Raw genomic sequence first — 13968 nt, 5'->3', positions numbered from 1 at the left:
ACAGTGTGGAAATCCGAAATAACAATAAACTTGTAAAAACTAAAAGGAGAGACAGGGTGCCAAATTGATAACATTGTCGTCTTCCGCGTCCTATGTCATGATGAGAAACGTTATACCGATCTAGTTCGTCAATTAAACCTAACATTGGGTCAAATGCTGTCTGACGTGTATGATACCGATTATTAAGCCGTTCTTGGCACACTGATTTTGTCTACTGATCAGGATATAGGGCTCGCGGTGTGTGACCGGTTGACAGGGGATGCTTACTCCTCCTAGGCACCTGATCCCACCTCTGGTGTATCCAGGGGTCCGTGTTTGCACAACTTTCTATTTTGTATTGCTTGGAGGAGTTATGAGATTGATCGCTGTTCGTTATAATTGCCTGTCATCCAAGACGCGCTATAGCCATAGTTTTTGCAGAATTATCGTGTATATTATAATAAAATGGATTTCATACTCATCAATATGGCATTTGCCTTGCTTCCGATCCAATCCCTCGTGATCCACAATGACGACATCTCGATTGAAACGATGTATACAATGGTGAAATTTATTTTTCATCAATGGAAGATCGACAAGGAAGCCCAGAACTTACTCAAAATATCGCACGTTTGAAACTCCGTTGGGACACTTTAAACATTAAAATATGGAACACATGTAATGCAAGACACTTTGGTCGTTATATTTTATAACAGTGTCCACCATCAAGTGTAGGAATTTTGGTGTTTTATTTTTCAAAGAACATTCTTTAACAGTTTGTCCCTTTAACCATTGCGTATTGAACGAAAGCAGAAATCATTGTTGACATTGTAGAGATGACAGGTCATGCAGTAGAACAATTCAAAGATGTTTTAATGGGTATGATATTCATAAGATCGGGGTACATGTAAATGAATTCAACAACCATGTCATTGACCTTATCTAAACGGTGAAAAGTATAAGTCGTTATCATTGTCTAAAAAATGCATTGTCTCTTCATTGATTAATTCATCACGACAAAAAAATGTAGTTATTCATTTCATTTTTTACTTTTCCCGAACGCTTTAAGGTGATCCATCCTGCAAGAAATCATATCTGATTTCTAAGTATAGCTTATAAAACAGCAATTAGGCCTACTTTGTTTATGCATAGTATTGACCTTGAATAAAGGACGTCAAATATGTATATTGATTACGGTGTACTGTGTATGCCAATGATGTAAAAAAAAAAAAAAAAAAATAACGAAGATTTGGAGGCTATTTCAAAGCATCTATTTTTTTAAATTTTGCATTCTAGTTTGTAGGCCAGGATTTTATGGAGGTGATTGTGACCAGCGATGTGGAAAATGTAAATCAAGAACTATCTGTAAAGATGATACTGGCTACTGTCCACAAGGATGTCGAGACAATTGGAGTGGTCCTAGATGTGATGGTAAAACACCCATTGTTGATAAACCATAGCGACACGTTTCAGTATTCTTATCATGATCATGCTATGTAGTAGATGAATGTTAGTACGACGACAATATAGTTGAGTATAGCTGATACAACAGCAATATGGCCTACTTTGTTTATGTATATCCTTGGGCTGGAATAAATGACGTCAAATATGCGTGTCGCTTAACTGGTACCACGGCCATACTCCGTTTGCTGTTTTCCGTATTCACCCAAATTTTTCAAAAATGCCTAGGTAAAACAGCTTTTTAGTAAATTGCAGATAATACAGATTCGTATTTGCAAATACATTCCTTGTTGTTTTTAGGCGGATAATGTTTGATGAAATTTGAGGCACAACCCTGCGTGCTCTATCTGCGTATCCCCAACTTTTAAAGTCCACAATATCTTCATAATGTCTGATAAAATAGATTTTGTTCATTGAAGTAAGATACGCTTCTTTTACAGATAGTATTTCTAACTGATTTAACCTAACGTTTTTTACTCCATGGTCTATAAAGAATGGGTTTCAACAGATTTTCATAATATTTACAATATTCATATGTACGTTTAAATCTTTAATACCAATTCACACAAGAACATATTTCACATATTTATATGAATGTATGTTATGGATTGTGTTCTGAAATTTAACTACAATATCTATATGTTGATGACCTATTCTGAGATGTGCATAATTGTATATTTAATATGGTGTACTGTGTATGCCAAGGATGTAAAGAAACGGAGATTTGAAGGCTATTTGAAAGCATCTATTTTTTAATTATGCATTCTAGTTTGTAGGCCACTATTTTATGGAGGTGATTGTGACCAGCGATGCGGAAAATGTAAATCAGGAACTATCTGTAAAGATGACACTGGATTCTGTCCACAAGGATGTCAAGACAATTGGAGTGGTCCTAGATGTGATGGTAAAACACCTATTGTTGATAAACCATAGCGACAAGTTTCAGTATTCTTATCATGAGTATGCTATGTAGTAGGTGAATGTTAGTACGACGATAATATAGTAGAGTCGAAAACTTGAAGTTCATTAGACCACAGGGATCTTTTTGAAAATCTTGAGATTGAGCTTTTAAGAAATTCATTAAACGTGTTTTTGAAAAACCTTTAATCTTCACATCACCGCGTTGAAAAGTACTTTGTAAATATATCTGTGTTAAAGAAACATGTGGCGATTTTAACTTATCCTAAGATGGTATCCTTATACTCAAATATCATTAAGTATGATGATAAAAACTTATTGCAAAACTGTTCATCTATAAGCATTCTCAGATATCTACCAATTCTACATTATTTTACATTATCCTCCGTATGGTGTAACCACAACCACAACTTTTTTGTTCAAAATTAATCCGTTCCTTACTTTTTATGTCAGTCTTTCGGTGAGTAATTCTACGTCCCTTTACATTAACTCTACACTGCGATAGCAAGCTGATTCGGTGTCATATATTGTCAATCCCTTATTCAAAACAGCATGATTAAAAACTTCAATGATATTTGTTTTGTCATTGTGATTGTCATTTAAATGTTATGATAAAACCTACTAGTAAATGATGCACATGTATGTTTAGGCATATGTTACTGTTCATTGCGTTTTTCTGATTCAATTTAAAATTGGTTTGTGTAAAATCACATGGATGGCAAAATACCATTAGTGTGTATGATTAAATGCATCAGTGAGGTATTTCATTGATATGCCTGAACTTAGTGTTTTGATGTTTTTTTTTCTCCATTTAGATATCAGTAAAGCTAGGAAGCATTGTTTGTCATGGTTCTGGAATATTGAAGACTTCCCTCAATCCGAAAAGATAAAAAGAATGATAAACAGATTTTCCAATCATTCCCCGATAGTTTCCTATCGTGTATTGCTAGTGGGTGATGGATTGTATTTATTGGGAGTTTATCATTTCTAGTATCAAAAGTTGAAGATAACGAACAGTGATCAATGGTATAAATGGAGTAAAGAACACAAAATTAAGCGAAGTGTAAACACAGGTCACTGAATAAACCAAAATGACTATAAAAATTCCTAGTTTGTTACCCGGATAAATTTGTTACAGATATCAGTAACCTTTACAAGTATATACTTACCTGTGTTTGGTTGTTTTTACAGTGTGCATTCCTTACAAGTATGGACCTAACTATGTTTCATTACTTTTACAGTGTGTATCCCTTACGAGTATGGACCTAACCATGTCTTTGATTGTTTTTACATATTACAACCCTTACACGTATGGACCTAACTCTGGTCTGATTGTATTTACCCCTTACAAGTATGGACCTAACTGTGCGTTTGATTGTTTTTACAGATTACAGCCCTTACACGTATGGACCTAACTGTGTTCTGATTCTTTTTACAGAATGAAGTCTTTACAAGTATGGAGCTAACTCTGTGTTTGATTGTTTTACAGTGTACAGTCTTTACAAGTATGGACCTAACTGTGTGTTTGATTGTTTTTTTACAGAGTGTATCCCTTACAAGTATGGACCTAATTGTGCCTTTGATTGTGGGCATTGTAAAGATGGACGTCCTTGTTCAGCAGGGAATGGAAGTTGTCTTAATGGTTGTGAAGAAGGATGGGAAGATATATCTTGTCTGAAAGGTTGGTAATGTCTTAAAATACACTGTTGACAGTGCTGCATTTCGATCGATTTCACTATATGAATCGTTTCATGTAATTTACTGAATTTTTTTTAACCACCAAACATTAACTATAATATATGATTATCCTGTAAATGAAAATATAGGACATTAGGTAAACTTAATAAATTTCATTATATGATATTTTCCATCAGGCTGAATTCAATAATGTTATCACGAAATCAACGATCACGGAAATACGAGCATAACTTCCGCTGGTGACATATATAAAAGACCAGATAGAAAATAAAGAAAGTATAGTTTTGACAAAATAATACATTTTGAAGTTGATGAGATTGTGTGAAATTATGGTTTAAAGTATCTACATAAAACCATGACAAACATCAAATCATATCAATGATAGTATATTTATTGTTGAGATAAAAGAAAATAACGCGACCAGTGTTATATAACATACATATCACATCACCAGAAAAAAAATGCCAGACTAGTGATGGATATGGAACTGCAACAAGTAAAATATATACCTAGATTTAAAATATAATACATATTGACACATAAACTTCAAACATTTCTTAAATGTAAATATATTCGTGATATATGTACTGTTTCATTCTTCATGTTTTGCTAATAAACCATTAGAATCGATAGCGTGTTGTTTGTTATCAGAAACATTAGACATTATATTTTGCAAACATGTGTACAATACTAATATTACTGACAATAACATCAATGATCCACTTGATAATTATTATTGATTGAAGACGTCATTATTACCATGGCGGACTGCAAAATGTAGGCCTTGGTTCAGCGCTTATAGCCTTTGAGCAGGGAGGAGTCTCTATCGTGCCACACCTGCTGTGATACAGGATCTTTGTTTTGAGGTTTCATCCGAAGAACACAACCATTTAGTCACCTCTTTCGACACGCAGGGGGTATTGATGACCTTTTTAACCCTGATCCCAAAGGGATAAAATAACAATGGTGAAAATAATAAAATTTATAAAGCGCCTTATATCAATCAACTTACCTTATGACGCTTAACGAGGGTTCCATGGAATTTGAAATTGAACAGAAACAAATATCCACATTCCGACACATAGATGTTTTGGATGGGCTATGTAGGATAAATCTGCCTCCATAACAAATCAGATAAATACCTCAAATTGATTGAACTCCCGAATATCTAATAATGGAACCTTGGTATATATTTCGATGTAGTTGCTATTTGCATCTCTCTTTTCGGAAGCTGTCGTTACGTATGGAGGGTAATCGTGTTCAAAAATCCAAGCATGTAAACTTGTTAATTGAAACATGCAACTGTGTTAATTTCTGTTTCAACTATGTATGTTTGCAATTCAGGGGGTGTACGTTATGTTTCTCAGAAATGTATACCTCAGTGTTGTACTCTTCATTTGTGTCATCGTTTGATTTCTGATTTTACATTTCTCTTTATAAAAATGCATCATTGTTTCTTAAGTTATACGCGGTCATCCCTTCAGTATTTCCGTTGGTAGACTTTGTATTTACATAGCTGTACCCTACAACATCACATCTTACACCTTACAAGTCAACAAATGCCAAGTTAACATGTTTGTCGAATTTCGATATGACCATATATGGAAAGACAACGGAAATCCACGATTTCTACCGAGAACCGAAAGAAAATCAATATGCTACACGGGCAGAACACAAGCGGTATTCTCGCTAAATTGTACGTACTTGGGTGAAACGTCACCAATGAACAATATATTTCCGGAATATATGTTAACGTATTTTTTAAAATTCAAAAAAATAATCATAATAAAGTCATATCTATTAGATCTAAAATACATATCTAATTACATAACGACTTTTACGAGGTACAACTGGACTGAAATTACATGTTAGTTTGGTAGGCTATTTTGTTCTTCAATCATATCTAGGGCTAAAATAAATTAAAATACGTATATATTTTTTTCATTATAGTATGTAGCAATATGTCCAGGGGTCCGTGTTTGCCCAACTATCTATTTTGTATTGCTTGTAGGAGTTATGAGATTGATCACTGTTCGTTATCTTCACCTTACATGTAAGGAAATAGTAGTCAGAAATTTAACTCAACTTAAGTTTTGTTGCACAAAGAATGACAACGAGTATCGGCCACATGACGTGACTTTTCTGAAAAGGGGGTTGGATTGGGGGCACAGGAGAAGTCGTCTAAAATTCTTGACAATCTAGCCAAAAAAGGGGACCCTCCACAAGAACTCCATAAAATATGTTGTCTATTCCAAACTAACAGCCTAAAGGAGGGGGAGGGGCTTAGTCCTTCAATTCATTACAATGTACATGCAATTGGGGGGGAGGTCATCCAATATACCTTACTTTCTATGTGAAAATAACTTTGCACGTAAAAATAATGGAAAATCAATTTTAACGTGCCTGAGTATAAGATGGACGAAATCAGGGATACCAAATGTGATCATCCACTCAAACAACTTCTTTGAGACTTTATCTCCCACAAAATTTATAAAGAGGAACACTTTAACAGAGACGGGATGCCCTTCATTGATTATGGAAAAAACTCTTTCTACCACATCATTCTTTCAGCCTTTTGACTGGCCCTGTGACGTGCAGTACCATATGACCTCTGCACTTTTGATATTACATACACATACGCATAGGCGCCCTCGGGTGATACCCCTACTAAGATGGGATAATTTCCGATGTCTGCCTGCTATAAACAGCCCATAATTGTATATTAACAAATAACGTTTTCAATTTTCATAGATATATTATACTAAAAAAGAACGTTTATATCTGAATCTTGTAGGCATGTTTGATTAGATATCCATATCATGCACCAAATCACAGCGAATTTTGGACTCTAGAATCCTTTATTTGCAAGGAAAAGATTTTTGTTTTATCATTTAGGGACGAATCACTAAAAATCATATAAAATAATTGAGAGCTTGTTTCACTCTTTCGATGGTGAAATCACACTTCATAAGAGGTGTTTTAACAAGCCATTAAATAAAATTTTAGTGTAATGAGCTATCTTAACCGGTGCAAAATATGGGTACTAGCATGTTGGATAGTTTTATCCATACATGAACGTTACATGTCTGTGCACATGCACATCAAGAAAGTATATGTTTATTACTAGGCGTTGGTGTAAATCCATTCTTCGTAACCTTATATATCATTTTCTGTGTGTAATGCGTAACGTCGAGAACTTGAGACTGTGACACATGCCGATTTGTCTTTTGATATAAAAACTTAGCAAATTCGAGATGCAAATCCGTTGTTAATTTTGGCGCATGCACAATAGCTTAGTCCTACAAGTGGGGCATTCTTTCGTTTCTCGGTAATAATCGTGGATTTCCGTTGTCTTTCCATATATGGTCATTTAGAAATTCGACAAACATGTAAACTTGACATTTGTTGACTTGTAAGGTGTAAGATGCGATGTTGTAAGGTACAGCTATGTAAATACTAAGTCTACAAACGGAAATACTGTAGGGATGGCCGCGTATAATTTAAGAAACAATGATGCATTTTTATAAAGAGAAATGTAAAATCAGAAATCAAACAATGACACAAATGAAGAGTACAGCACCGAGGTATACATTTCTGAGAAACATAACTTACACCCCCTGAGTTACAAACATACATAGTTGAAACTGAGAAATTAACACGGTTGCATGTATCGATTAACAAGGTTACATGCTTGGATTTTTGAACACGATTACCCTCCATAGTTACGGAATATCCGCCTCGTACAATCAGAAGCAAGAAGCGAGTGTTGCTAACTCATATTTGACAAGGAAAATGATGAGTTGTATTTTTTTTAAACTTAGAAGAATAAACTTGTAGTAAGTGTTTTAGTGATGATGAAAGACAATATCTTTCGAAATATGAAGGAATCAAATTATCACTTCGCTGTGGTATTTCAAACAATTTTTTTTTCTGTTTGGTAGGCTATCCTGCAAAATCCATGAATATCTGTATTTCATCTCTTAATGCGATGGTATATGTCTATCAACATTTATCCACATAGTGTATTGTTGAACCCAAGTTAAATGTGCCGAATGGTTTATTTATGAACTGTTTTAATTTCCAAAACAGCTCTTAATAAGAATGTAGCAGGTTGATAATTGTTGAACAAAAAAAAAAAAGAATAATCACCAATTCAGAAACGAAAAATAAGTTTCGTATAATATATACCAATGTACTTGCATGGTATTAAGTATTTTGTTTTTATCTATAGTATTGTCCAAACTGGATAGGCAAGAGTTTACTAACAGCGGTAAGAAACTCGTTAATTTTATCATTACTGTTTTCATTAAATACATTTTTATCATTGTGTGATAGACCGGCTTACAGTTCAGTTCAATGTTTCGTTGACAATCTTTCTTCTCAGACAAAAGTCCCGTCAACGGATTGTACGTAGCTATTGGAATATTATCAACACTTCTCATCGTAACCGTCACAGTTCTAGTGTATAAATTTCGAAAACAGAGACAGCAACCCTCTCAAAGACATGACAATAACCCGCCACAAAACTTTGTTAATCATATAGAAATGGAGGAAACACACGATTACGATAAACTAGGCGTCAGGGATACGGATGAGTACCAGGAACTACCACCCATTGTTGCTGACCAACCTCCACAGGAGAAACATGCGTCAGACTCGAACTACATTAATTCTACACTACGATAGAAAGGGAATTGCATGCATCACATACATGTACCCCCAAGAAGAATACAACTACAATCTTGAATCATACATACCTGATATTTTATTTTAACTATTACATTCTTATCTCTGGATATGACATATTTTTATCCTACGGTGTTTTCATTTGTTTAACAGTGAATCATGGGAGTTATATTCACCTTTTTTCTCAGTTGTAATAAAAAACAAAGACCCACCTTTGTACACATTAAAACAGCATGTATGTACATGGAGTTTTTGTTGTTGTTTTTTTGCATTTGCGGAAATGAAATATAATGTAAAACATTTTCAGATGGACCGTTCCTAAAGACCTGCCTCCAGATTATGATAAGTTCCCTAAGATATTAGTTTCCGTTGTTCCCGTGTTTAGGGGATATTCTTCGATAGGGAGGTTTAAGTTCCTCCCTATCTATTAATTTTCCAGATAATGAAATAATTCCAATTTTTACCAGCTGATTTGTAGTCAAAATATGTTAATCCCATCGTTGACAGTATGCAAAACATTTTGCATGAAATACGAAGATAACGAAAGGCGATTAATCTCATATTCCTTCAAGGAATAAAAATTATAGTAAGACAAACACGGACCCCTGGATATACCAGCTATGAGAACAGGTTCCTAGGAGTATTACGCATCTCCTGTCGACCGGGCATGTCCAGCGTGAACCCAATATATTGACCAGGTAAACGGACTAATCTTTAGTAGAAATAAGTGTGTTAAGGATCATTGATTTATTGATTCATCGATGTTTCCGCCACACTCAACAATTTTCCAGTTAAATGGTGGCGCCCAATTTTTTATTGGTGGAAGAGAGAACCCAGATATAATGTAGCTGGGAAGAGACCGCCGACCTTCCGAAAGTAAAATGGAAAATTGTCTCACTTACAGACGCGATCGGGATTCGAACCCGCGCCGACCAGAAGTGAGAGGCCGTGTGTTTATGAGCGAGATGATCTAACCACTCGGCCACCGAGGCCCCCAGTAAGTTTTTTTAACAACGGCATAACAATTGGTATGACACATGTCAAACAACATTTGACGAAAGATAGGTTACATTGGCAAAGTAGATCGATATAACGATCGTATCATTTGCATATGATTTTCGAAATTGGAATTTAAGACAATATCTCTGAGCAAGCAAATCCTTAAATCAAAGTCGTTTTGTTACACTCCATTATTTAATACTGTCAGGTTTACTGTTACATGCAGGCCATCTATAAACAATGGGAATAGTGTGGGGAAGTAACGTTTGAACGTCAACACTATATCAATACCAATGATGGACTCTTATGCTTATATATTGGAAATGAAATGTAATTATGCCTGTCAACTTGTGGTAAACTTTCTCTCGAAATATTTTGAGGATATTGTGATAAACGTTCGAAACCGGCTTCCAATGCGTAAAAGTTGGCGGATTAGGTGAGCTCATTGAAAATATGCTGGCCTGATGGTACTTCAGTGGTAGAGTATCCCCACTATTTCGTAATTGAAAAGTCGTGAGTTCTATTCCTTACCGTGTAATGATCACGTGAAACCTAGGAAGAAAACTCCGTACACATTGCCCCTTTGCCAAACACTTTGCATGCAGGTGTGATAAGCACAGGTTTTATGATATGACCTTAAAAACGAATCTACCATGACAGTTGAAGATAAAGTGATAAATCTAATAACTCCTATAAGAAATACAAAACTAGGAAGAGTTGTTTTATCCCACTAAAACTGATGCGTACCTTTCATGTTCCATACTTTTAGAAAACCATATTAAATGTCATCTTTAAAAGTGGAAAATTAAGACTTATGGTACATAATATTCGCCCAGATGTAAAAGTGTTGTAAACATAGGGTACAAATTAAACTTACCAACATACCAAATATCAAAGACCTATATCAAAAGACAAACAAGTTATGAAACAGGGAAACACACATGTTCAAAAGTATTTTATCTAACCTTAACATAAAATGTCAAGGGCAACATTAATCAGAAATGACACGCGACACTGTTTATAATGATATTTCAACATGCCAAATATGAAATGTATAATCCAAAACAAAATATATATTTTTGACCTTTGCGTCAAAGGTCAAGGTTAGATGTCATCATCACACACTGTCTTATCATCAAACTTTATGTTTCATTATTTAATTACCTGATCAGTAGGAACTTATTGTGTACCAGTATGTATGGGATGGGCTAAAGGATATTGCATTTATATACTGTTTTTCAAAAGATATTTCAAATGAGGCATTTATCATGTGTTCAAAAATTCCTGCATGCATTTTTAATCAACAGACTGTTCTCGCGCTTTGTCATGCTATTCCAAAATGAAAAATAACTATACTAGGTTCTTGAAGTTCCCAAACGATCTCTCAGATATGCCTCATATGTTTATATTAGTTCCGATTTTTTTTTATTAATAAAAACAATCACGTATATTCTAATAGCTGTTTAAAATGCTCAATGATAAAATCTTACAGCTTAAAAAATCATTCATGAAATTCTCGAGTTTTCAGAAAATATATGGTCTTCTTCAGAGTGTCTTAGTCGTGTATGTTCCTGTATCATACTCTTTTCAACTTATGCAAGGTGAAGATAACGAACAGTGATCAATCTCATAACTCCTATAATCAATACAAAATAGATAGTTTGGCAAACACGGACCCCTGGATATACCAGAGGTGGGATCAGGTGCCTAGGAGGAGTAAGCATCCCCTGTTGATCGGTCACACCCGCCTTGAGCCCTATATCCTGATCAGGTAACGGAGTTATCCGCAGTCAAAATTGGTGTGCCAAGAACGGCTTAACTATCGGCATGAAACACGCCAGACAGCATTTGACCCAATGGTAGGTTGTATTGACGAACTAGATCGTTATAACGACCATAGAATTTGCGAAATGTTAACTTCAATCAAGACTGTTGAAACCTCTGTACCATCAACATGTTTGTCATTAGCTTTCCTCGATTTAAACACTGAGTATACGCAGAACAAGCTCTTGCATATCGAATCAGTTGATATTTATAAACACCATATGCAGGTGATAATGTAATATTGCTACATAATCATGTGATCTAAATAAAGATGCATCAAACTCCCAAAAGCTAGCACATGTTCAAATAAATCCCATCTAATCTAATCTTTCAAATATTTCTAATATTCACATATTTTTAGATAGTTCTCATGTGTTCAACTAGTTGCCAAATTCTTCAATAATTATTAATATGTTTATAACACATTAGCTCTTTTTTAAGTAAAGTTTCAATCATAAATATGTTACCACAGTCAACAGTATATTGAAGTCTAATCGTGTGTATTCATGACTTCCTGTAAAATTCGAACCTAATTTAACCCATCTAATTATAAATTACCAATCATTAGGTATCCGTATCTTCAGATAGTTCACTGTCACGGAACCTTAAAATTGAATGAACACGTTTTCAAACAATATATGGATATGTTTCAAGTGCTTAGGGGACGGCAACCAAAAACAAATATTACATGCTAAATGATAGGTTTAATTATAAGATAATGATTTTTCATGCTATTATGTTGATATAAGGCCCATATAAACTTCAATACTAATTTAAAAACGTTAAAAATTGAAATTCCCGCTATCTTTAGAGGCTGCCATGATGTGCAAATCTTTTGTATTTAAGACCACAACAATGAATTATTTTGACGTCACACCGTCTGTTCCGGTTTTCACGAGGTTCTCAGATCATCAAAGATGTTCGTAACACTTATTATAATACAAATCAAACGAAAAATTCAATTCCCAAAACATTACTTGCAGAAAATAAAAGTAGTCATAAATCAATAGATACTAAGTTATCTAAATCACTTATACATACAAATTTTATGATTAATCAAACATTTGTTATGAGCTCTACTTGCATAGTAGATGATATATGTGGCGTTAGTATTCTAACTTTAAAACAGAATAAATCTTGTAGATTCAAGGCTGAAAGAAAAAACGCAACTTCATAATAACCGACTATTGGTTACAACGCTGTTCTAGTATGCATATGTATGAATCGAGAAATATAGTATACCTTAATTTTGGGGATTTCCTTCGCCTATATAACACCTAATATTATTGAATTGGCTCTACAATTGTTTACAATCATGTATATTCATTTTTTTTAAAATGAAAATTTCCATTTTCATGATTATTACTTGCAACATTCTGCCGCTAGGGACCCCGTGTATGTACAGTAGCGCCCACTGAAGCAATGCATCGTTCTACAAACTTGGAAATACTCAAGAAGGAAGTCAAAGACCTATACTAACACGCAAAGAGAATGCAAGACCCAGTTTTCATCTATTTTTCATTTATTCATTTTCATGGTTAACCATCGTCAATTCAGCAATATTTCATAATTGAGAAGATCGAACGACTTGAATGTTCGTACTCTGAAAACGAATGTGTCCTCAATTAATTTTACTTATTTCCCGAATTTTGTGCTGCGTATAGTTCGTTTTACGTTTATTTTTTACGGATGCTGTCGTCAATTTGGACATTCTGTGGTCACGTCGATTCTACAAGTATGCTGTATGAGCGGAGACTCCTTAGAACTGCATACCGTCAAATTATTTGGTGATGATTTATTGGTGCATCGTTTGCTGTTTGTGCAGTTCTAGATTGATTGTCCAAGTACTACAATCTCATGAAACGATGCTGACGAGATGCAATTACTTATGTCGGTCAATACGAGGGTAGTTCACGATTTCTTTGTAAAGTTTATCCATTATTTTATAGACTTTTTGTATATATTTAGAAAAGAAAAAAACAGAAGCAAATATTAACAAGTGTCAGGATATTGTGTTTTGTGACATTTTGATAATGCTTTTTAAGGAAAATACATACCTATGAACATAAAACATTGATGGATACTATATTCATAATTACCGCCACTGTGTATAAATGTCATTTATTATATTTGGTACTTGCGTATGTGCAACTTGGTAGTGTCACTCGCCATATTTTTTCGATGTTTAGAATTGTGTTTTGAAGATTTTAGTAATATCTTGATGTTTTCACGGATGCTTTATACCTGATGCAAGGTGAAGATACCCAACAGTGACTAATCTCATAACTCTTACAAGCAATACAAAATAGATAGTTGGGCAAACTCGGACCCCTGGACACACCAGAGGTGGGATCAGGTACCTAGGAGGAGTACGCATCCCCTATTGACCGGTCACACCCGCCG

At 34.6% G+C, this 13968-nt stretch overlaps 1 protein-coding gene across 1 annotated transcript in view; it reads left to right on the top strand.

Moving 5' to 3' along the window:
* The window catches only part of LOC125660815 (multiple epidermal growth factor-like domains protein 10), a 40296-nt gene extending 31314 nt beyond the window's left edge, over positions 1 to 8982 (top strand). Inside the window, exons 10-14 of the mRNA XM_056147748.1 lie at positions 1276 to 1410; positions 2210 to 2344; positions 3902 to 4039; positions 8288 to 8326; positions 8441 to 8982. Of these exons, the coding sequence (XP_056003723.1) occupies positions 1276 to 1410; positions 2210 to 2344; positions 3902 to 4039; positions 8288 to 8326; positions 8441 to 8742 (749 nt within the window). The 3' untranslated portion in view covers positions 8743 to 8982. The remainder of the gene's footprint in view (positions 1 to 1275; positions 1411 to 2209; positions 2345 to 3901; positions 4040 to 8287; positions 8327 to 8440) is intronic.
* The last annotated feature ends 4986 nt before the right edge of the window (positions 8983 to 13968 follow it).

This window comes from Ostrea edulis, chromosome 8 (assembly GCF_947568905.1).
Source record: "Ostrea edulis chromosome 8, xbOstEdul1.1, whole genome shotgun sequence".
Lineage (NCBI taxonomy): Eukaryota > Metazoa > Mollusca > Bivalvia > Ostreida > Ostreidae > Ostrea > Ostrea edulis.
This window is presented reverse-complemented; position numbering and strand designations above follow the sequence as displayed.